The following is a 23466-nucleotide window of genomic DNA, read 5'->3' on the forward strand; positions in this document are numbered from 1 at the left end:
AAAAATGAAAAAAATACACATGTAGAAAATTAAAAAATCTGTAGGTGCAATTTTTCAAAATATTTTTTTTTATAAATTATCGTTTTGAAAAACAAATCCAAAAATTATTAGACGTCAGCTAATTTCAGTATCATTTTTAATTTAATTTTAAAATTGCCGCCAATTCGAATAATGACATTGGCGCCACTTGTTCAAACAATACGTAAAGGATGAGCGAAAAATCTTTAAAAAAAATAGTAATATTAGTAAATAAAAGTTTAATTGATATTAATTAAAGTGTAATTAGTATTAATAAGAGATAATTAATATAATAAACATAAAAGTTTATAATTACCAGCATTAAAATTTATGTCATTATTATTTTTGGTAAAACTTAATTTTTGAGGTTACAATGATGTGTTTACAATCACTTACTTATATATTTATTATATGTGCAGGTAAATATATAAATTAATTTTAAAAAATTATGTAATTATCATCTTTTAATAATTAAATAATTTATTTCAGTAATTTCACCTGTACCTGGAGAACTAGAAGTATCCGACCCAAGTACTGGAGATTTAAATAAAACAGAATCAGAATTTGGCTCTAATTACAATGAGTCTGATGTTGCTATTGATGATAATTTATTGATAAATATTAATGATTCATCGGAATTAATAGATGACATTAATGGAACAGTCGATGGTGAATTAATTAAGGAAGAGAGTGATAATGAAACGGAAATCAGTAATGCGACAATTATCGAACCAAATCGATCTGATCCAGTTTATAAAAATTACAACAATTGTCTTACTGATAAAATATATGGAACTGTTGAGGTAAATATATATTTATATATTAGGGTACTTCATTTCGGAGCCAGATTTTTTTTTCAAGTGCATGTGAGAAAAACCATAGGTTAACACAAAAAAAAATTTTCGCGCATGAAAATTTGATTTTCCCATTTAAATAACATGGGAAAATTTTTTTTTTAGCTTTAAGTATTTTTAACCTCGTTAACAAATCAATAGATCAAAAAGACTGATACATATTTTTGTAGGAAATTGAACGCTCTACAAAAAAGGTCTCTTATCATTTTTCGATTAATCCATCTATTCAAAAGTTACTAGAGCTCGAAGTAAAGTTGGAGATCTTTTTACTTTTCCGGCGAAACTATCAGACTTATCACAAAATTTTGTGAGGTCTTTTTTGTTGACAATTTTATTCTCTACAAATTATTATCAGTAAAGTTTTTTCAAATTCCGCATTGTTTTCTAGTTATTTTCATTTTAATTTCAAGCTCTGAAAAAAGTGGTTCTGATCGATTTCAAGAGCTCGACATTGAAATGAAAATAACTAGAAAACAATGCGGAATTTGAAAAAACTTTACTGATAATAATTTGTAGAGAATAAAATTGTCAACAAAAAAGACCTCATAAAATTTTGTGATAAGTCTGATAGTTTCACCGGAAAAGTAAAAAGATCTCCAACTTTACTTCGAGCTCTAATAACTTTGAAACAGATGGATTTATCGAAAAATGATAAGAGACCTTTTTTGTAGAGCGTTTAATTTCCTACAAAAATATGTATTAGTCTATTTGATCTATTGATTCGTTAACGAGGTTAAAAATACTTAAAGCTAAAAAAAAAATTTTTCCCATGTTATTTAAATGGGAAAATCGAATTTTTCAATGAGCTAGGTCTGTAATCGACATAGAATTTTTTTTCATGCGCGAAAATTTTTTTTTTGTGTTGAACTATGGTTTTTTCCACATGTACTTGAAAAAAAAAATCTGGCCCCGAAATGAAGCATCCTAATATATATATATAAAAGAATGGGGAAAAATGAGATGAGTTTGAATGTAGCAGACATCAGACAAATTTAAAATTACTCATAAACAGAGTAAATAATTGATAAAATAAAATTTTAAAAAAATGCACATTTTAAAAATTTCAAAATTAACAAGTGGATTTTTTTAAAAATTACTTACTCTATTTATTTATAATTTCAAATTCATCTGACGTCTGCTACATTCACACTCATAAAACTGAGACCATTTTTTAGCAAAAATTTTTTTTTGTAAATTTTTATTTGCATAAAAAAATTATGGGGTAAGTTGGTCATCCCAAGTAGTGCGAAAGTTATAGAATTTTTATAAAAAAATTTTTATCCTCTTTCCTAAAATTAAAAAACTAAAATAAGATAAAAAACGCGCGTATAAAAAAAAAATTTTTTTCATGTTCATTTTACCCCCGTCAGCTTTTGCCAATTTGTAATAAAATAATTCTGACAATCCATGGAAAAAAAAAAGTTTTCCTGGTCAAAATTTAAAATCTTCGCACTATTTGAAGTCACCGACTTACCCCATATTTTTTTACATACTGCAGATTAAAATTTACAAAAAAAATTTTTTTCTAATCCGTGGCTCATTTTGCCTGACTCTCCTTTTTTTTCAATTCGAACAAAAACTTTAAAATTCAAAATTAATTAAAAAAAAAATTCAAAAATACAACCAGACTTAAATTCCCGCAATTAGTATCACAAATTAATTAATTCTAATCTAGTGATCACTGAATAAATGAAATAATTAAAGATTTCCTCTAGTAATTAAAAATATAATTACAGATTGTCAATGCGACCCGATTAATGGAATTATTAATAATCGATCCGTCGCCACTAAATCGCACCGACAACTCAACAGCCAAAAAAGACAAATCAAATCCACGGACATGTTTGCTCGTACTTTTTTATTCGCGCTGGTGTGTATTCAGTAGTCAGGCAGCTCCACATTTCAATGCATTGCCAAGATTTTATCCGCATATTAAAGCTGTTGCTATCGACGCATCAAAATACCAGAAGTAGATTTCATTAATTAATTAATCAATTATTAATAGTGAGTTGATAAATTAATCGAATAATTTATTGCAGCTTCAACATGCAATTTGGAATCGTCGGAGTACCGACACTGATGTTTGTCTACAATGGGAAGCCACTGGTTAAATTCAACGAGACATCTTACACACTGGAGTCATTCGCGCGATTCGTCACCGAGTACACGGGACTTAAACCCAACGGGTCGCTTTACGTGACGTCCGCGGACTTTGGGGGACCGATACCGAGCACGCCGTCTAATGAAACGGACTATTGTCTTGTGCTGTCATGGGTTTTTATTGCCATGTGTGGAATTTACTTCACACTTCAGTCTCGCTGGTGGAAGCAATTCGTCGAGCTAGTTCAAAACACGTGGCGCGAAAGCAACGCTCAGCATGAGCACACTGACTAATTGTGATATTTTATTTTTTCTCTGTAAATTAAATAATTAACGATTAAGTGTAAAAATTTGTTTATAAAATTAAATAATTTTAAATTAGATTTTATACTTGACGTCTTGATCTAGATCTACATCTAGGAAGTTAAATTTTATATACGAAAGTTCCTTACCAATAATTACCTAAGCCCAGCAGGAATGGGCAAAATAGGATTTAATAAATACTGAGTATTTAAGTAAAAGTTGACTTGGAACCCAAATTAATTATTGGTACGTGTTTAAAAAATACTTATCCTCAGAAACAGACAAAGTACTAAATAGTTTGTAACTTAGTATTTTTTACGATTTATCTATACTAAATACATTGTACTTGTTGTAGTACTTTTTACTTAAATTTGATATAAGTACTAAGCATAATTGTAATTAGAACTTATAATTGTCACAGTATCTAATAAAAAAAAATTTTTAATACTTATTCTATCACTACCAGAACTTTACATACGACGATTGAGACTTAAAATTATCATTTTTGAATATACTATTGCACTCCTAAGATTTTAATAGTTAAATTTATTCATTAGATGATATTAATATATTATTGTCAAATTTATACTGTTTAGTTCAAATAAGTGCACGCGTACAGTTTATGTTTCAGCTTCAACCAGTAATCTAATCAATCATTTTTATATACCCGAGCAAAAATTATTATATTAAATTTTATAACATCATTTCTTTACGGGTTCTTAAAAAAAAAAAAAACTTTTTTCTATTGACATAAAATTTAAAATGAAAAGTTCTTGTAGAGTTAAAAGGTTTAATCGTTTTAATTTATTATTGGCTTAACTTCTATAGTCAATCTAAAAAATACTCTGGGAGTTTTTAATTATTTTTTGTTAGAAATACCAATGATCCAGTACTTAAATGCAACTTTTAATCTCAGTACAAATGTACTTAGTACTTGAACCGTTCTATGAGTACAAAAGTATTCTTATTTAGTTTAAAAATAAAATACTAAATACTATTGTATTTAGTACTAGGAAAAATTAAAAGTATTTGTAATTAGATAATAAATAAAATACTAAGTACTTCGGTATGTCGTATTTAGTACTTGTTCAAAATACTAATTACTTGCATATTTTTACTCTATAAAAAAAAAATTATTATATATCAAAGTATTTATTACTTAATTAGTACTTAAAATACAAATGTACTCAAGTATGCCCATCACTGAAGCCCAGTAGTTTATGATCTATGAATTATTTAATTAAATATTTAATTTTTTAGATCGCTTATTAATTAAGAGTATTTTTGTCAAGCTCAAGATTGGAGTTACTTCTAAATTATTGAAGTTATGACAAAAATTATAAGGAGCAATTTTGTAGAAAATTGAATTCCTTATGAAAAAATTCCTTATAAATTATTCTATAAGCTCAATATTATCTAGGGTTGTACATCAGGGTGGTCGTTAAAAATTAAATTTTCTCAGACGCTCCATAATTACTCAAAATTTTTTCATGCATTATATACAATAGGATTTGTGATATTACTTTTAATGACCTAATGCATTTCCAAGTGGGACTTATTTAAAAGAAAAGGTTCGGGTCATTATAAAGGAATATCTTTAAAATTAAATAAAAGTAACACAAAATATTTAATATTTTCTAAATCTTTGGAAAAATATTTTTTCCAACTAAAATTTATTTTATCGAAAATTACAAAACTTACAATCAAAATAATTTATTTTAAAAACTTCATAATATAAAGTTTATTTTTCACTTAATTTCAATAAATCTTTATCACTTAAATATAAGGTAACGATATCTCTTATAAAATCATAACTAAATTTATATCTAAAAATATTCAAAAGAATATTTTCAGCATTAATTATTAATTTTTTTATTCTTAATGCTTTTTCCAAGCGATAAAATACCATTCCTCTGTATAACGGAAAATTGACATGGAATTTAACTCTAAAAATTTCACTTTCTTCAACCCTCATTATGCTTATTGCTAACTTGCGTGAGGATTTATGCAAGATGCTGTAATAATTAAAGTTCATATCAGCAAATTTTGAATTTTTCAAAAGTTCTATTTCTTCATCACACGTTTCACGCAGTTTATTAAATTCACTACCACTTATACTTCTTGAATTTTTTTTGGAAACGGCATAATTGCAAGCAATCATTTTAACAAAATGTTCTTTTATTATCGGGATAACTTTATTCGGGGTGTCATGAAAATAATTCCATTTAAATTCAACTGCAGGTATTCCAGGTCCTATATTAACATCAATACCTGCATCTAGAAGATATTTCACGATGGTCTCACTACTATGTTCCACTGCCGCAGTATGGAGCAAAGAGTGATTATAAAAATAGTTAGTTGAATGCCTACCCCGTTGATACCTTTTGGTTGCAACATTTATGTCAAAATCATAATTGTCCAAGAAATATTTAAGTAATTCAGTACTGTTTTTTTCAACTGCTATTCTTGGGATTAGGGTCACATAATCAATCCAGAGGGCCGATCCACGAGGGTAATATGGCCAGATAATCTTCACAATTTCATCAGTTCCATTCTTAATTGCTTGATAAATATATGAAGTCAAAAATCCCTTTTCTTCTTTGGACTCAATCTCGACTTCATTTTTTAGCAACAACTTAACCATTCGTTCATTTTGACGAAATATGGCAACACTTAATGCCGTCCATATAGACTCTGTTTTAGGCACTTGATAAAATTTTGCTCCGGAATCAATCAATAGTTCAGCTGTACGAAAATCATCGTTTTCAACAGCGATAGTTAATGGAGTCAGTCTGGGAAGGTTGCAACGATTTATTGGTGGCATCCCCAAAGCATTTACGTCGGCACCACCATTTATTAATTTTTTAACTATATCGAATTTTTTTTCACGGACTGCTACCATAAGAGCTGTACCCTTAAGAAAATTTATCTGAGCGTTGATATCCACTTTGTTCACTAGAAGATAATCGATGAATTCTTCGTCAGACATCAATACCGCCCAATGCAACATCATTATACACATGTCATCACTTTTTAGAGGTATTTGTTCGTTAATGTCAATAATTCCGCGTTTCACTTTATCACGATAATCTTCATAGATCAATTGATCGTCTAAACATTCACTGGATAATTTGTTCTTCTGTAAGTTCTCCATTCTTGACTTCAAAAGGAATTAACGAAATAAAAATTTTTTTGAACTCACTGTAACTTTGTGTAATTTAAATTTAAACTTTCGAACTGCTAGTGATGGTCTAGCTTCGATCAGGGACTGAAGTCGACTGTGCTAATGATCGGAGCCTTGTAAAATTTTTCGGCATCATACTCCTCCTTTTCAGATTCATAAAGTAGATTGCTATCTGTCTGTCATTAGGTACTGTCTACATATTATATTACCTAGACTAAAATTTATCTCATGTTCAAGGTATAGTTGCCTTACTATAGAGACATTATTGGAGAAAGGGCTGCAAGCTTAAGTACTTATAAGAAACAATGTAATTGTCTGAACACTTTTAAAATTTGAAGATGACTCATCGGTCGGACTCCGAGACGTTTTAAATCGCGTCCCTAATACCAAAAAGGCATAAAAATGTATTAAAGTTGAACATGGAAAACTTCCCTGATTAAAAAAGTGAATTGAAAAGTATTGAAAAAGATGAGAAATGAATCCTTTCGAATACTTTCTATACCCCAAGGTTTTCATTTTGACATAAAATGAATACTTTTCAATCCCAAAATAATAAAAGAATTTCTGAACTTCCAAGGAATTGAAAAAGATTCAAATGAATTGATATTTTTAATCTTTCTGAATCCTTCTCAATACCTAAATAATCCGACACTTCGGATCAAGTGTGGGATTGAAAAAGATTGAAATGAATTGAAATTTTTGAATCTTTCTGAATCCCTATCAATTCTCAATTCTTTTCAATACTTTCGGATTCCACTTCGGAATTGGAAAGTATTCAAACGATCGAAATTTCAATTCCATTCAATACTTTCCAAAACCGCCGAGGGATTGAAAAGAATTGAAATAATTTTCAATACTTTTCAATTCACTTTTTTAATCAGGGTTTGTACGAAAATTTTCAAATATAAGATCTAATGTGTCTTCTATCGCGTATGACTTGAAACTGAATTAAAATTTCCTATTGCATATTATACATTAAACTATATATAATCCAATACCCTGATTAAACAACTGAATTCGACCGAATTAAAAATTTTAATTCTGTTATATTCTGTCGAATTCTGCAAAACAGAATTCAACTGAATTGAAAATTTGAATTTGAACTAAACAGAATAAAACCGATTTAAAAATTTTAAATTCGTTTTAATTCAGTTTAATTCGGATTCAGAACCAGAAATTGGAGAATTATTTTCGAATTAATCAGAATTAAACCGAATAAAATTATTTAAATTCGGACAAATTCTGGTTTTCCTGCCGAATTAGACAGAATTCATTTCTAAGTTAGGTACCGAATTAACAGAATTTATCTGAATTAAAAAGAATTGAAAATTTAATTCAAAAAAAATATCGCTAGTTCAGTAGTGAAAATCACTAATTTGCTAGTGAAAATTATAGTACTAAATTTATTAGTGAGAATTCACTAATTTGTTATTTAAATACACTGATTATGAAGTGAGTACTGCTTCACTAACATAATTAATGAAATTTCCAATGATCTTGAAGTTAGCAAACAATTAATAATTTTCGGATTTTTTTTTTCACCAAATCAATTTCAAAAAAACAAAAACTAAAAATATGCACATGTAGAAAATTTAGAAAACTACAAGTGCAATTTTTTCAAATATTTTTTTTTATAGTTTATCGCCTAAAAAAAAATTCAAAAATTATTAGACGTCTGGTAACTTCAGTATCATAAATTTCCACTAATTCATGTTTAGAGAGTATATTTTTAAATTAAAACAGCAGGAAATATTATTTCTGATAAAAAAGTTGGAAAATATCCCGCGTAAAATTTGAATGAATAAAATCTAAAAAATAAATAAATAAAGTCTAGTAATTTTGAATAAAAACAATAAACGGAACTTAAGTCAACTCAGCAACTAAATAAAATAAAAATAGTCATCTGTTTGACTGATAAAAAAAACAAATGACGTACTTCCGGTTGAAATAACTGAAGGTTGTCGTGTGAGGAGTAATGGCCGACTTCAAGTATTCGTCTTTCACTTATTATTTCTCCCTAACTTCATGATTGTTGTGTCTAGCATTTGTTTGAACTGAAGTTCGTCTTTGGTCGATTATTTTAAATTTTTCTTCCTCCTTTTTATTCACCAAAATATCCGCTGTCAAAAAGTCAGACAACACAAGATGTGATCATCATAAATATATACTCATTAATTAAATATATTATTTTTTATATATTTATCTATCCAGGTTTTTTTTACTCATATTTTATTTACTTTTAGTTTTATTTTATTTTGTTTTGTTTTTTTTTTTAATTTCAGTTTTTTTTTGTTTTTTAGATTAGTGATAAAAAAATAAGAAAATATATATTTATATATTTGAATAATGGGATCATCAGTAATCATGTGCCCGATGTGCTGCAATGAGAGTTTCAATAATTTGCGGTCATTGAAATATCATTTGTTGAGTATGACTGATAATTTGTACTGTCCCGGATGTTCCTTGAGGTCGGATTCTGTTGATGATCTTATCAGACATCTAGATAAATGCGGTAACGATGATGATGATGATGATCATGACCATGATCACGATCATAGTAATAGACCGAGTAATGACAATAATGATGATGGTGATGAGGTTGAATCTCCAACGGAGTCTAATAATTATAAAGACACTGAAATTTTAATGGTAATTATTAATTATTTATATTTAAATTTGAATTTTATTTTTTAAAAAATTATTTGTAATTTTTGTCATGATCCTGAAGTTAGCAGACAATTAGTAATTTTCGGATTTTTTTTCCAACAAATAAAATACAAAAAAAACAAAAACTAAAAATATGCGCATGTAGAAAATTTTAAAAACTATAAGTGCAATTTTTTTAAATATTTTTTTTTTTTTAAATTTATCGTTTAAAAAAAGTCCAAAAATTATTAGACATCGGTTAACTTCAGTATCATATTTTTGTCATACATTTAAATATGGTCCTGAAGTCAGCGGACAATCGTCGATTTTATAATTTTGTTTTCAACAAATTAATTACAAAAAAGTAAAAATTGAAAAAATGCACATGTAGAAAATTATGATCCTGAAGTTAGCAGACAATTCAAAATTTTTGGATTTTTTTTTTATCAATTAAATATGAAGAAAAAAAAAAATAAAAAAATGCACATGTAGAAAATTTAAAAAACTACAGGTGCAATTTTTTCAAATTTTTTTATTTTCAAATTTACCGCCTCAAATAAAATCCAAAAATAATTAGATGTCTGCTACCTTCAGGATCATAGAAAATTATAAAAACTACAGGTGCAATTTTTTCGTGATCTTGAAGTCAGCAGACAATTTAAAAGTTTTGAATTTTTTTTCAACCAATCAGAGGAAAAAAAAAGAAAAACTAAAAAAATGCACATGTAGAAAATTTAAAAAACTACAGGTGCAATTTTTTGAAATATTTTTATTTTTATAATTTATCATTTTTTAAAAAATTCAAAAACTATTAGACGTCTGCTAAATTCAGTATCATAATTTTTTCAAATATTTTTTTTTTTTAATTTACTGTCTAAAATAAAATCCAAAAATTGTTAGACGTCGGCTGACTTTAGTATCATATTTAAATTAGTGTCAATGTAGCAGATATGAGTGTGAATGCAGCAGACATGACAAATTTAAAATTATTAATAAATAGAGTAAATAATTTAAAAAATAAAATTTTAAAAAATGCGCATTTAAAAAATTTGAAACTTTACAAGTGCTTTTTTTTTTTAATATTTTTTTTTTTTTTATTTACTCTATTCATTTATAATTTTAAATTTTTCTGATGTCTGTCACATTCACACTCAGTAGCAGATGGATAAATTTAAAATTTTAAATAAATGGAGTAAATAATTGGAGAAAAAAATTTTTTTAAATGCACATTTAAAAAATTTTAAAATGAAGTGCATTTTTTTTTAAATTTTTCTTATAATTATTTATAATTTTAATTTGTCTGCTATATTCATACTCATGAAATTTTATAAAAATTTTTGATTATGTGTTAAATATCTAATTTAGGTAAATATTTGTAAGGACCTTTTTTTTAGAGAATTTAATTATCTACAAAAAAGTGCTGGGGTATTTTTAATATATTTTTGTTATTTAAGCGGGAATTTTAATTTAAAGTTTTAAAAAAAAATTTTTGATTGATAATTTTTATGGAGCGAAATTTAAATATTGAGTTTAAAAATTTTTAACTCTTAAAGTTCTGAATTTAAGTGATTGTTGATAAGGACCTTTTTTGTAGGAAATTTGATTTTCTACAAAAATGGTCCTTATACTTTTTATCGTAAATGTAATAGTTTACTCGTAATTTTGAATTTTAAATTAGAAAAGTTTTAATTTTGTAAAATTTTTATTTGATCAATTGTTTAAATTTTTAAATTATGTGTTAAATATTTAATTTATATAAATATTTGTAAGGACTTTTTTTTAGAGAATTAAATTATCTTCAAAAAAGTTCTTGGGTATTTTTAATGTATTTTTGTTATTTAAGCGGGAATTTTAATTTAAAGTTTGAAAAAAAAATTTTGATTGTTAATTTTTATGGAGGGAAATTTAAATATTGAGTTTAAAAATTCTTAGCTCTTAAAGTACTGGATTTAAGTGATGGTTGATAAGGACCTTTTTTGTAGGAAATTTAATTTCCTACAAAAATGGTCCTCATACTTTTTATCGTAACTATAACAGTTTACTCGAAATTTTGAATTTTAAACTATAAAAATTAAAAATCTGGAAAAAAATGATAATATAAAAATTTCAAAAATTTACAGGACCCAAATGTTGAAGAAATAACTTTTTTAAACCAAGTTAACAATCAAGAAATGGTAATAAGCGACCCCCGGACTTTGGAAGTCGACGAAAACGGTAAAAATAAAATAAATTTTCTAAAGTTAATAAAAATAAAAAAATAAAAAATAAAATAAATAATTGAAGGTGATGTTAAAATAATAGAGTCTCTAGACAAGCCACTGAAACGTGACATCGACTCGCCAAAAGCCATAAGTACATCAGACATAGAACACGATGATCCGGATAAAGATCCAGCAGAGTCAGAAGACTCACCAGTAATTCGAATCCCTGAAGGACTCAATCGAAATGATAATGAGAATGATGAAAATGTTCTCGCTGTTTTACCAGAAGACTCAGCAGAGTTTTTGGACACCGATCAGAACTTGATGGAGATACAGCACCAAGATGGTGAATTAAATGAGCAAGAGTTGATGAAAGTTAAACAAGAAATCTGCGAGGTAAAAGAAGAAGAAGAGGTAAACGGGATTAAGATTTAAATTATTTATTTACTCCTATCCCGTCCTCTAATTCCTTGGTCCACTTTCTGCTTAAAGGGTCACTCTAATATGCGCGCTTTGAAAACGAGTATATATATTTATATATTTTGTTAAAATTAAAGTCATTTTTTTTTAAAAAAACAAAAGCCTACGAAGTGGCTGAGAAATAAAATTTTTTTGTTTCTTTATATATATTTATATATATATATATATATATATATATGAAATATATATGAAAAACTGTATTTTCGTAAAGTGCACAAAATTACCGATAAAATGAGTACCAACAACCATATATTTAAATTCTGTTTTTCATTTGTTACGCGCCCGCGAATTGATCGCGAATCATTCGCGAGTTGATCGTTAAAAAAAATTTTATTCAAACATATCGATGTAGGTACTCAAATAAGAGGGAATTTCATCTCAAATTCAACTGTAATGATATTTTTTTTTTACCTGCATTCTAAAAAAAAAAAATTTTAATTTTTTTGTTTCTTTATATATATTCATATATATATATATATATATATATATATATGAAAAACTGTATTTTCGTAAAGTGCACAAAATTACCGATAAAATGAATACCAACAACCATATATTTAAATTCTGTTTTTCATTTGTTACTCACCCGCGAATCGGTCGCGAATCATTCGCGAGTTGATCGTTAAAAAAAATTTTATTCAAATATATCGATGTGGGTACTCAAATAAGAGGGAATTTCATCTCAAATTCAACTGTAATGATATTTTTTTTTTACCTGCATTCTAAAAAAAAAAAATTAAAATTTTTATTATTATTTCTTTTTTAAAATTAAAATATCTCATTAACTATGGGTCCAAGGACAAAAGTTAAAGAAATCTTTTTTACAGGAAATTTAATGGGCTACAAAAAAGGTTTCTATAAATTTTTACGTAAACTTAATAATTAACGAGTAATTAATAAAATGATTAATCACCTATATGGGTATGGATAAAAATCGCAAATAATTTTTTTTTTTAATATTTTACACTGTCGTTTTTGGAACGCGCACTCTAGGGTGACCCTTAAAAAAATCGACGTTTAAAAAAAAAAATTTTAATTATTTTGTAAATAATTTTAGATCGACTCGACGACTGTCTATAATTGCAGCAGCTGTGGCGTGAGTTTCAACTCAGTGATAGACCACATAAAAGAATACCACGAGGGCCAGGATGTTATTGTCGAAGTAAACGGAGACATGACTCAGACAGAAGATTTTCCAGCAGAAGAAACGACCGAGAATACAAAACAGGGTCTAGGTACTCGCGGTCAGCGTCAGAAAATGAACACCCTCAGAACTGAGGAGTGCGTAGACAGCGAGGGCCGCAGGTACACGAGAAAAGTCGTCCAGATCGAAAGATTCTGGGACAAAAAAGACAAGTCAATGACTTCTGCAAAGATGATTGAGAAATTTTTCGCCAACCCTGAAAATGAACCGAAACCTCTCACTCTGTCCACCAGCAAGACCAGGAAGAACGAGGTGCCCCAGAGAATGTACCGGTGTAATCAATGCCTCGAGCAGTTTTCGAAGCTAGGGGAGTTTCGTAACCACCCCTGCTGCAATGGCTCGAATCAGTGCGACAACTGCGACCAGGCATTCGCGACAGTCAAAGCCTTGCAGCTCCATATGAAAGTCCACGGGCCTGATGCCTCGCCGACGAAGAAGAGTTTCGTCTGCAGGATTTGCGGGACCCAGTTCGCCTCGCACAAGAGTCTGAGGTTGCACTCACGGATGCACGCGCCCGTCAGAACGAGACATGTCGATGCTCCGGAGGGTAAACCCACTGCCAGCTTTACCTGCCTCGAATGCGGTAACTTTGATTATTTAATTAACGCGGTGTCGAGAGACCGAATAACTGATTGTAAAAATTTATTTTCAGGTAAAACACTCTCAGTATCGTATCGCGAGGCTCACATGTCACTCCATGCTGGGGACACGGCGACTTGCGGTATCTGCAATAGGAAATTCGACTCCGCGGAAAGCTTAGCGATGCACGCTGCCGTACACCCGGAACTGGGTGTTGCCCAGGTGTCTAGTGGCCAGCAAACAACTGAGCCTTCATCGCCGACTTCGAACACATCAGCGTCGACGACAGCAACCGCTGGGGTTGATAATGACTTCGACTTATCTAAACCGTACCAGTGTCAACATTGCGGTAGAAGATTCACGCGTCCTCATGAAAAAGTTAAACACGAGCGAATACACACTGGTGAAAAACCACATGTTTGTGAAGTATGTCACAATTTATTACTCATATATATTTTAAATAAATTTTCTCGGTATTTCATAACGGAGTATTTTTAAAAAATTACTAATACTATCAATAACTCGTTAATTATTGGGTTTACGTAAAAATTTATAAGGACTTATTTTTTAGCTCTTTAAATTTCCTACAAAAAAGTCCTTTGGACTTTTATCCTGAGATCAATATTTAATAAGATATTTTTGATTTAAAAGAAAAGATTCGTGGTTTTTAACCCAATCTATATTAATAATTTATTAAATTATCAATAACTCGTTAATTATTGGGTTTACGTAAAAATTTATAAAGACTTTTTTTTTAGCTCTTTAAATTTCCTACAAAAAAGTCCTTTGGACTTTTATCCTGAGATCAATATTTAATAAGATATTTTTTATTAAAAAGAAAAGATTCGCGATTTTTAACTCCCCTCATTAGATGATTTCTTAATTTATTAATAACTCGTTAATTATTAAGTTTACGTAAAAACTCACAAGAACTTTTTTTTAGCTCTTTAAATTTCCTACAAAAAAGTCCTTTAGACTTTTATTCTGAGATCAATATTTAATAAGATATTTTTGATTAAAAAGAAAAGATTCGCGATTTTCAACTCCGCTCATTAGATGATTTCTTAATTTATTAATAACTCGTTAATTATTGGGTTTACGTAAAAATTTATAAGGACTTTTTTTTAGCTCTTTAAATTTCCTACAAAAAAGTCCTTTAGACTTTTATTCTGAGATCAATATTTAATAAGATATTTTTGATTTAAAAGAAAAGATTCGCGGTTTTTAACCCAATCTATATTAATGATTTATTAACTTATCAATAACTCGTTAATTATTGGGTTTACGTAAAAATTTATAAAGACTTTTTTGTAGCTGTTTAAATTTCCTACAAAAAAGTTCGTTGGACTTTTGTCCTGAGATCAATATTTAATAAGATATTTTTGATTAAAAAGAAAAGATTCGCGGTTTATAACCCAATCTATATTAATGATTTATTAACTTATCAATAACTCGTTAATTATTGGGTTTACCTAAAAATTTATAAGGACTTTTTTTTAGCTCTTTAAATTTCCTACAAAAAAGTTCGTTGGACTTTTGTCCTGAGATCAATATTTAATAAGATATTTTTGATTAAAAAGAAAAGATTCGCGGTTTATAACCCAATCTATATTAATGATTTATTAACTTATCAATAACTCGTTAATTATTGGGTTTACCTAAAAATTTATAAGGACTTTTTTTTAGCTCTTTAAATTTGCTACAAAAAAGTCCTTTGGACTTTTATCCTGAGATCAATATTTAATAAGATATTTTTGATTTAAAAGAAAAGATTCGCGGTTCTGAACCCAATCTATATTAATGATTTATTAACTTATCGATAACTCGTTAATTATTGGGTTTACCTAAAAATTTATAAGGACTTTTTTTTAGCTCTTTAAATTTCCTACAAAAAAGTCCTTTGGACTTTCATCCTAAGATCAATATTTAATAAAATATTTTTGATTTAAAAGAAAAGATTCGCGGTTTTTAACCCAATCTATATTAATGATTTATTAACTTATCAATAACTCGTTAATTATTGGGTTTACGTAAAAACTCACAAGAACTTTTTTCTAGCTCTTTAAATTTCCTACAAAAAATGTCTCATACAATTTTTTCTTAAAGTCAATAGATAACGAGATATTTATAATTTAGTGAGATTAATTAGTGTCGGTAAAATAACATTTCCTAATTTTATAAATATTAAATTTTTCAGGTTTGCGGCAAAAAGTTCCGCGTGTCGTACTGCCTAACTCTGCACATGCGAACACACACAGGAGTCCGTCCTTATCATTGCCAGCACTGCAATAAAAGATTTAAAGCATCATCGGTCTACAATCATCACTTGCTGACCCACGGCGAGGAGCGCGCGTACACGTGTCCCTACTGTCCGAAAACATTCAAAACCCGGGTCCAACTTGCCGGGCACAAAAACAGTCACACGAAACCCTTCCGCTGCACCGAATGCTCCCGACCATTTGCGTCTCTCTACGCGGCCCGCGCTCACATTCAAACTCACAAGAAGGACAATAATTTGAAATTCACCTGCCACATCTGCGGAGCTTCTTACGGACGTGCCTTTGCATTGAAGGATCACCTGAAGGTTCACTCATCTGAGGCAGACCCGATCCTGCCACCGGAACCAGCTCGCGAGGAAGAAGTCCACGAAGATTTTCTTATCAACGAAGAGGAAATGCTCGAGGAAATGTTAGATACTTAATTAATTAATTAATTAATTAATTAATTAATTAATATAAACAATTATAATAATTAAAATTAATTTTTTTTTAATCAGTTGCGTTGGGTTCGATTACTACTTTAAATAATTATTAAGTTTATTGTGATACTTAATATTTATTAATTAAAAAAAAACTAATTAATGTTTCCTTATATTATTTTTAAATAAATTAATTCAGTTGGTTATTAATTTTAATTAAAATATTTATGATTAAATATTAATTGAATGATAGATAAATTGATAGTTAAATAAATTAAATTTTTATAAAAAAAAATGTAAAAGTTTATTGAGAATTTAAATTTTTGAATTTAAATAAACTATTTTAAAATACTTTATTTTTGTTAAAATAAAAACAAATTACCAAAGAATTTTTTTTTTTAATTATCACTTATTTCAAATTTAAATGATACTGAAGTTAACGATCCCAAAGTTAGCAATCAAAAATTTTCGGATTGTTTTTCCAATAAATCAATTACGAAAAAAAAAAAAACTAGAAATATGCACATGTAAAAAAATTAAAAAACTACAAGTGCAATTTTTTCAAATTTTCATTTTTTTATAATTTACCGCCTAAAAAAAAATCAAAAAATTATTAGACGTCGGCTAACTTTAGAATCATCTGAAGTTAGCCGACGTCTAATAATTTTTTGATTTTTTTTTCAACAAATAAATTACAAAAAAAATAAAAAATAAAAATATGCACATGTAGAGAATTCAAAAAACAAGAGGTGCAATTTTTTAAAATATTTTTTTTTTAATGATTTATTGTCTAAAAAACATCCAAAAATTATTAGACGTCGGCTAACTTCGGTATCATAAATTTAAATATTTTTAAATTTTTTTACTTTACCGCCACTTTTTTAAAAACTTGCAGACAGATCACAACTCATGCGCACTAACTTTATGATCAGAAACCGGATGCCAGGGTTGGTGTTGGTGACCTTCAATAAAAAAACGGTGTAGTGTAGCTCAGTGTTCAATCAGTTCAGTGACTTGAGATACAAACACGCAGTAGCACATGTACTATAGTAATAAATATTAATAAAAATAATTAATTAATTAAAAGAAAAATTAAATTGATTTAAAAATTTAAAGTTTATTGTGTGACAGAATTATTTGAATTTGAATTTAAATAAATAATCAAAATGGCTGACGATGAATTTGATGGAGACGAGTAAGTTAACCTTAAAAATGTGATAAGTGAATATCGGAATTTGTATATAAATTTTTAAATGAGTGTAAATATAGATGATCCTGAAGTTAGCAGACGTCTAATAATTTTTGGATTTTTTTTTAGACGGTAAATTTGGAAAAAAAAAAAATTTGAAAAAATTGCACTTGCAGTTTTTTAAATTTTCTACAAGTGCATATTTTTAGATTTTTTTTTTTTGTGATTAATTTGCCAAAAAAAAACTCCAAAAATTTTTAATTGTCTGCTAACTTCAGGATCATTAAATATAGCGGACATATGAGAATTTTTTAATTACCAAGTAATTAAGTAATTAAAGTTATAAAATTTAAAAAATGCATGCGCTGATTTTCGAATTGTCTACATTTGAATTTTTTTATTTTATAAACATTTTTATTTATTATTTCAAAGCTAACTTATGATCCTGAAGTTAGCAAACAATTCAAAATTTTCGGATTTTTTTTTTCAACAAATAAATTACAAAAAAACTAAAAATATGCACATGTAGAAAATTTAAAAAACTACAGGTGCAATTTTTTCAAATTTTTTTAATTTTCAAATTTACCGCATAAAATAAAATCAAAAAATCATTAGATGTCTGCTAACTTTATTATTATAATTTTTAATGATCCTGAAGTTAGCAGACAATTAGTAATTTTCGGATTTTTTTTCCAACAAATAAAATACAAAAAAAACAAAAACTAAAAATATGCGCATGTAGAAAATTTTAAAAACTATAAGTGCAATTTTTTTAAATATTTTTTTTTTTTAAATTTATCGTTTAAAAAAAGTCCAAAAATTATTAGACGTCGGCTAACTTCAGTATCATTAATTTTTAATAATAAAATTGATCAATTAAATTTTAAGAAATGCGCGCGCTTATTTTTAAATTATCTAATTACATATTTTTTAATTTTAATTCTACTTGATTTTATCATGACACTGAAGTTTCCTGACGTCTAATAATTTTTTTAGTTTTTTTAAAAACGACGAATTTAAAACAAAAAATATTTCAAAAAATTCCGCCGTTTTTTTAATTTTCTAGACGTGGATTTTTAAGTTTTTTGTAATTTATTTGCTAAAAGAAATAATTATAAAATTGTTGTCTGTTAACTTCAGGATCATGATTTTATTTATTTATTTAAAAATTTAAAAAATGCCCGATTATCTGCTACGTTGATACTCATAAAATTATTGTGATACTCATAGTAGCAGAGATATAAAAAATTGTTTTTATAAATATTTCAAAATTGAATGCCGTCTGGTACTTTTAGTACTGCGAATTATTTATATTTCAAATAAATTAATATATTAATTTGTAATTAAAACAGTAACGCAGATGACTTTGAAGAAGCAGAAGAGGACGACCACTTAGATCTCGAAGCTCCAGAAGAAGAGAATGAAAATTTCCAAGTTTTACCTTCTGGAGAAGCTTCTGCGAGTGTGCAAAAGTCGAAACGTATTACGACACGTTATATGACCAAGTAATTTATTTAAATTTATTAATGATCCTCGTCAGCCGACGTCTAATTATTTTTGAATTTAAAAAAAAAAAAACAAAATATTTAAAAAATTCCACCTGTAGCTTTTTTAAATTTTCTACATGTGCATATTTTTATTTTATTTTTTTTGAATTCATTTGTTGAAAAAAAAAATTCAAAAATTGTTTATTGTCTGCTAACTTCAGGATCCTATTTCTAAAAGTATTTTTTTAAATTTTAAGACAACGAGTGACTTTTTTATAAAACAATTTAATTTTTGAATGCCTGATACTTTTAGTATCACAATTATTTATTGTTTTACATTTAAAATTTTTAAAGGTATGAAAGAGCACGAGTGTTAGGCACAAGAGCTTTGCAAATTGCGATGTGCGCTCCGGTTATGGTGGAGCTGGAAGGAGAAACTGATCCCTTGCAAATTGCCATGAAGGAATTGAAGCAAAGGAAAATTCCAATCGTCATCAGAAGATATCTGCCTGACAACAGCTACGAAGACTGGGGCATTGATGAATTAATTATTATTGATCACTAATTTTCATTTAATTAATTTAAAAATATACTTTTTCTTTTCATGTATATAATTTAATAAAATTTTTTATTTAACTCTCTTTCATTTTGGAGTAAAAAATTTAAACAAATTCTTCAGCAAATAAAATAATCCATCAAATTTTTCTGCAAAAATTTATTATTAATTTATGCAATTGAATGATAATTATAAAAAATTCTTCGACTAAGAAAATACCGGCATTAGAAATATTTTATAAATTGAATTGAAATAAAAAATTTAAGTGTAAGAGAGAAATTGCAAAAAGAGAATAAAAGTTTCATGTTATTTGACTTGTATTTGAAAAAAAAAATTTAATTATCAAGCAGGGATGGGCAAAATAGCATTTAATAAATATTGAATATTTAAGTAAAATTTGACTTGAAACCCAAATGAATTATTGGTACGTGTCTAAAAAATACTTATCCTCAGAAACAGACAAAGTACTAAATAGTTTGTAACTTAGTATTTTTTACGATTTATCTATACTGAATACATTGTACTTGTTGTAGTACTTTTTACTTAAATTTGATATAAGTACTAAGCACAATTGTAATTAGAACTTATAATAGTCACAGTATCTATTAAAAAAAAATTTTTAATACTTATTCTTTCACTACCAGAACTTTACATACGACGATTGAGACTTAAAATTATCATTTTTGAATATACTATTGCACTCCTAAGATTTTAATAGTCAAATTTATTCATTAGATGATATTAATATATTATTGTCAAATTTATACTGTTTAGTTCAAATAAGTGCACGCGTACAGTTTATGTTTCAGCTTCAACCAGTAATCTAATCAATCATTTTTATATACCCGAGCAAAAATTATTATATTAAATTTTATAACATCATTTCTTTACGGGTTCTTAAAAAAAAAAAAAAACTTTTTTCTATTGACATAAAATTTAAAATAAAAAGTTCTTGTAGAGTTAAAAGGTTTAATCGTTTTAATTTATTATTGGCTCAACTTCTATAGTCAATCTAAAAAATACTCTGGGAGTTTTTAATTATTTTTTGTTAGAAATTCCAATGATCTAGTATTTAAATGCAACTTTTAATCTCAGTACAAATGTACTTAGTACTTGAACCGTTCTATGAGTACAAAAGTATTCTTATTTAGTTTAAAAATAAAATACTAAATACTATTGTATTTAGTACTAGGAAAAATTAAAAGTATTTGTAATTAGATAATAAATAAAATACTAAGTACTTCGGTATGTCGTATTTAGTACTTGTTCAAAATACTAATTACTTGTATATTTTTACTCTACAAAAAAAAAATTATTATATATCAAAGTATTTATTATTTAATTAGTACTTAAAATACAAATGTACTTAAGTATGCCCATCACTGTTATCAAGTAAAAAAAGTTTATTTAAATTTAAATTACTAAGAATTGATTATTTATTTTTTTTCTATTTAATTGGAACATTTTTAAGAGAGTCGGCAGTGAGTTTTCCTTTGGTTGATGTCAGCAGCAATTTGCCGCTCCAAGAAGCTTCACCCTCGGCATTGACCACCAGGTCAACGGCTAATTTTTCCCATACTTTTTTCTTGGGATTCAAAACATCATCGGGCGCACCAGTCTCATACCCATCAACAATTACCCTGTCACCGGGCGCTGCGTCTGCTGGTGGTCTCAGCGGCTCAACTTTTCTCTCTTCCCCGTCTCTAAATTCCACATAAAAAATCAAACTCATTAGATCATCACTGGCAATTATTTATTTTGAACAACAAACACTTACACAGAAGCGCACAAGACCATTCCATGTGAAGCGACACCACGTAAATTTGCCGGTTTCAAGTTTGCGAGGACCACTACCATGCGGTCTTGCATTTGCTCGATGGGAATAAAATTAACGAGGCCACTGACGATTGTCCTGGGACCGGAATCTTCACCCAGATCTATTTTTTCAACGTACAGTGAATCTGCGTCCGGGTGTTTTGAGACCTGGACGATTTTTCCCACACGGATGTCAAGTCGCGATGGCTCAACTTCAGTATTTGCTGGTGGATTTTTTTTATCTGAAATTAAATTATCATTTATATCAAACAAATAATTGATTAATTGATACGAAGATTTTTAATTTAAACAAACCTTGTTTCTTTTCTTTGCCAGGTGGCGGATACGCTTTGTTACACAAAGTCTTTAAATTCGGATCTGATTCAAACTCTTTGCGAATAGGATCCAATAATTTGTTGATAAGAACTTCGGCAGCAGCTTTCAGATCACCAGGATGAATTATCTCTTTGGCAAACGCTGCTTCCAGGTCTTCATATTTATCGAATTCAATTTCGCCCCCTATTTAAATAATTATTCAGTTAATTTGTGATTCAAACCTTATATTAAATAAATAATTAAGAATGAAAGGAATTACCGAAGTCTTTAGCTCTTGGAACGAGGAATTTCTCCCCGGTTTTCATCATCGGAAATATTACGTGTTTAGAAAATGCGAGGATTCCATTGTCGATGATATTTCCGGGCTCGCAAAATGCTTTTTTAAGTTTTTTCTTTATCGCCGCTGCGTTGTCGAGTAAATCGATTTTTGAATCTTCTTCTGATGATGACATTTTAGAGCCAGCGAGTCCAGGAACTAACAACACAAAATTCAAATTAATAGGGATTTATTTAAAGAAAAAGTAACAGACGCAATACGTACTCATAGGATTCATTAAATGAATCCGCTTCTCATATCCAAGTTTAGGCAGATATTTTTCGGCAAATGTAAATATCTTCCGCTGATCAACGCCACCGAACTGAGCATCAACTCCTAGATAGTGTTCGTCTAGAGCTTGCAGCCCGGGGTAAAGGAGTCCTGACAGCAAAGGATCTGCTGACTGCTTCACTACTTCAGCACCAGCTTTCTTGGCATCGTGTTCGGTTACTGATGCTGTCAGTTTGTATACATCTAAAGTGTACTCCCTGATAAATCATCAAAAATCTATTAGCTCATAATTTAATATTCAAAATAAAAAGCGGGAGTTTCAAAAATTTAAATTCGGCGTTAAATTGTAGCTTTGTTTTAAAATGTCTCTAATTAAATGGAGGAAAACCATTATAAATTTTTTACAGTCCAATTGATTAAAGTCTCAATTCACAGCCGATTTGGAGCCAAGTAATTTTTTTTTTCTTATAAAAAAAAAGTAAATTAGCTGGGTACAGTGATGACAAAAAATATTTACTTGGACAGTTGATAGTCTGTTCCTTTGACAAATTTAAGTTTATCCAATGGAACTCCGATGGATCTGAGTGTCGCTTTGATGACCGCCTCGTAGTATTGAACCCTCAGGGCGAGTTGATCCCATGGTGCCTTCATGTTGTCCAAATAAGCGTGAAGGTCCGCAAACAGGATCGTGACTTCGACTCCGGCTTTAAGGAAGTCAGCGATTTTAGACAGGGGAGTAAAATATCCAATATGGGGTTTCCCTGTTGTCGCTGTGCCCCAGTACACTTTCAAGTCTCTCTCCTTGAGGATGCTTTTAAGTTTGTCCTCACCCAGCCACTCTGCGAGGTTTCGGGTTATCAACTGGAACTTTTCTTCCGCCGTTAACTGAGTCATCATCTAATGACTGAAAATTTATTTATAAATGATTTATATATATATATATAGATATACAATAAACCACGTGCACTCGTGCTCAAATACTTGGGGGAAATGTATGAGTAAAATTATTTTTTAAAATAAAATAAATTTCAAATATTTTATTATTATAATTTTTTTAATTGTTTTTATTTTGGATAAATTAAATAATTTGTTTAATTTAAAAAATAAACTTACGAGTGTCAAAACAGCTGGTGGTGGAAATGGGTCCGGTTTATGATCCTGCGTCCGAATTGTTTCGATCAGATGCTTACCGTCAATGAATAAAACTGTAGATAAGTTACAAAAATAGGTGATAGGTGTCGGTGGCGGCTATTATCGACTTGAAATTCA

General features: G+C 28.4%; 4 protein-coding genes across 7 annotated transcripts; 3 read left to right on the forward strand and 1 right to left on the reverse strand.

Moving 5' to 3' along the window:
• Window positions 1–165: 165 nt before the first annotated feature.
• LOC130665536 (thioredoxin domain-containing protein 15) lies at window positions 166–3355 on the forward strand. The gene is made up of 4 exons (XM_057465979.1): window positions 166–437; window positions 508–821; window positions 2609–2841; window positions 2912–3355. The coding sequence occupies exons 1-4, from the start codon at window positions 392–394 to the stop codon at window positions 3264–3266; spliced, it is 948 nt and encodes a 315-aa protein (XP_057321962.1). The 5' UTR covers window positions 166–391; the 3' UTR covers window positions 3267–3355.
• Window positions 3356–8411: 5056 nt separating this feature from the next.
• Window positions 8412–16524, forward strand: LOC130665336 (zinc finger protein 23-like). 4 transcript variants are annotated; one of them, XM_057465670.1, is made up of 7 exons: window positions 8412–8670; window positions 8760–9108; window positions 11226–11319; window positions 11389–11702; window positions 12844–13573; window positions 13643–13995; window positions 15767–16524. In XM_057465670.1, the coding sequence occupies exons 2-7, from the start codon at window positions 8806–8808 to the stop codon at window positions 16268–16270; spliced, it is 2298 nt and encodes a 765-aa protein (XP_057321653.1). In that variant the 5' UTR covers window positions 8412–8670; window positions 8760–8805; the 3' UTR covers window positions 16271–16524. The 4 variants fall into 4 exon arrangements, with proteins under 4 accessions (XP_057321653.1, XP_057321651.1, XP_057321654.1 ...); XM_057465668.1 differs by having other exon boundaries at window positions 11389–11720; window positions 15767–16521; XM_057465671.1 differs by having other exon boundaries at window positions 11416–11720; window positions 15767–16521.
• Window positions 16525–17222: 698 nt separating this feature from the next.
• Window positions 17223–19589, forward strand: LOC130665212 (DNA-directed RNA polymerases I, II, and III subunit RPABC2). Its single transcript, XM_057465517.1, has 3 exons — window positions 17223–17462; window positions 18809–18961; window positions 19298–19589. Exons 1-3 carry the CDS (start codon window positions 17434–17436, stop codon window positions 19506–19508), a joined length of 393 nt encoding a protein of 130 aa, XP_057321500.1. The 5' UTR covers window positions 17223–17433; the 3' UTR covers window positions 19509–19589.
• A 230-nt stretch (window positions 19590–19819) lies between these two features.
• LOC130665211 (tyrosine--tRNA ligase, cytoplasmic) lies at window positions 19820–23466 on the reverse strand. The gene is made up of 7 exons (XM_057465516.1): window positions 23311–23466; window positions 22715–23101; window positions 22192–22454; window positions 21910–22125; window positions 21630–21833; window positions 21277–21556; window positions 19820–21202 (listed from the first exon to the last, which is right to left on the reverse strand). Exons 2-7 carry the CDS (start codon window positions 23092–23094, stop codon window positions 20947–20949), a joined length of 1599 nt encoding a protein of 532 aa, XP_057321499.1. The 5' UTR covers window positions 23095–23101; window positions 23311–23466; the 3' UTR covers window positions 19820–20946.

This window comes from Microplitis mediator, chromosome 3 (genome assembly GCF_029852145.1).
Source record: "Microplitis mediator isolate UGA2020A chromosome 3, iyMicMedi2.1, whole genome shotgun sequence".
Classification (NCBI taxonomy): domain Eukaryota; kingdom Metazoa; phylum Arthropoda; class Insecta; order Hymenoptera; family Braconidae; genus Microplitis; species Microplitis mediator.

What these genes read in the sequence shown, in the direction of transcription:
- LOC130665336 (XM_057465668.1), top strand. Translation starts at nt 8,806, where the DNA reads ATGGGATCATCAGTAATCATGTGCCCGATGTGCTGCAATGAGAGTTTC. An exon ending in AAGACACTGAAATTTTAATG is followed by an intron (nt 9,109 to 11,225) that starts GTAATTATTAAT and finishes AAAAATTTACAG; the next exon opens with GACCCAAATGTTGAAGAAAT. An exon ending in AAAAACCACATGTTTGTGAA is followed by an intron (nt 13,996 to 15,766) that starts GTATGTCACAAT and finishes TAAATTTTTCAG; the next exon opens with GTTTGCGGCAAAAAGTTCCG.
- LOC130665536 (XM_057465979.1), top strand. Translation starts at nt 392, where the DNA reads ATGATGTGTTTACAATCACTTACTTATATATTTATTATATGTGCAG. An exon ending in TATATTTATTATATGTGCAG is followed by an intron (nt 438 to 507) that starts GTAAATATATAA and finishes AATTTATTTCAG; the next exon opens with TAATTTCACCTGTACCTGGA. An exon ending in AAATATATGGAACTGTTGAG is followed by an intron (nt 822 to 2,608) that starts GTAAATATATAT and finishes ATATAATTACAG; the next exon opens with ATTGTCAATGCGACCCGATT.
- LOC130665212 (XM_057465517.1), top strand. Translation starts at nt 17,434, where the DNA reads ATGGCTGACGATGAATTTGATGGAGACGA. An exon ending in GATGAATTTGATGGAGACGA is followed by an intron (nt 17,463 to 18,808) that starts GTAAGTTAACCT and finishes TAATTAAAACAG; the next exon opens with TAACGCAGATGACTTTGAAG. An exon ending in ACGACACGTTATATGACCAA is followed by an intron (nt 18,962 to 19,297) that starts GTAATTTATTTA and finishes AAATTTTTAAAG; the next exon opens with GTATGAAAGAGCACGAGTGT.
- LOC130665211 (XM_057465516.1), bottom strand. Translation starts at nt 23,094, where the DNA reads ATGATGACTCAGTTAACGGCGGAAGAAAAGTTCCAGTTGATAACCCGA. An exon ending in ACAGACTATCAACTGTCCAA is followed by an intron (nt 22,455 to 22,714) that starts GTAAATATTTTT and finishes ATGATTTATCAG; the next exon opens with GGAGTACACTTTAGATGTAT. An exon ending in ATGGTCTTGTGCGCTTCTGT is followed by an intron (nt 21,203 to 21,276) that starts GTAAGTGTTTGT and finishes TGTGGAATTTAG; the next exon opens with AGACGGGGAAGAGAGAAAAG.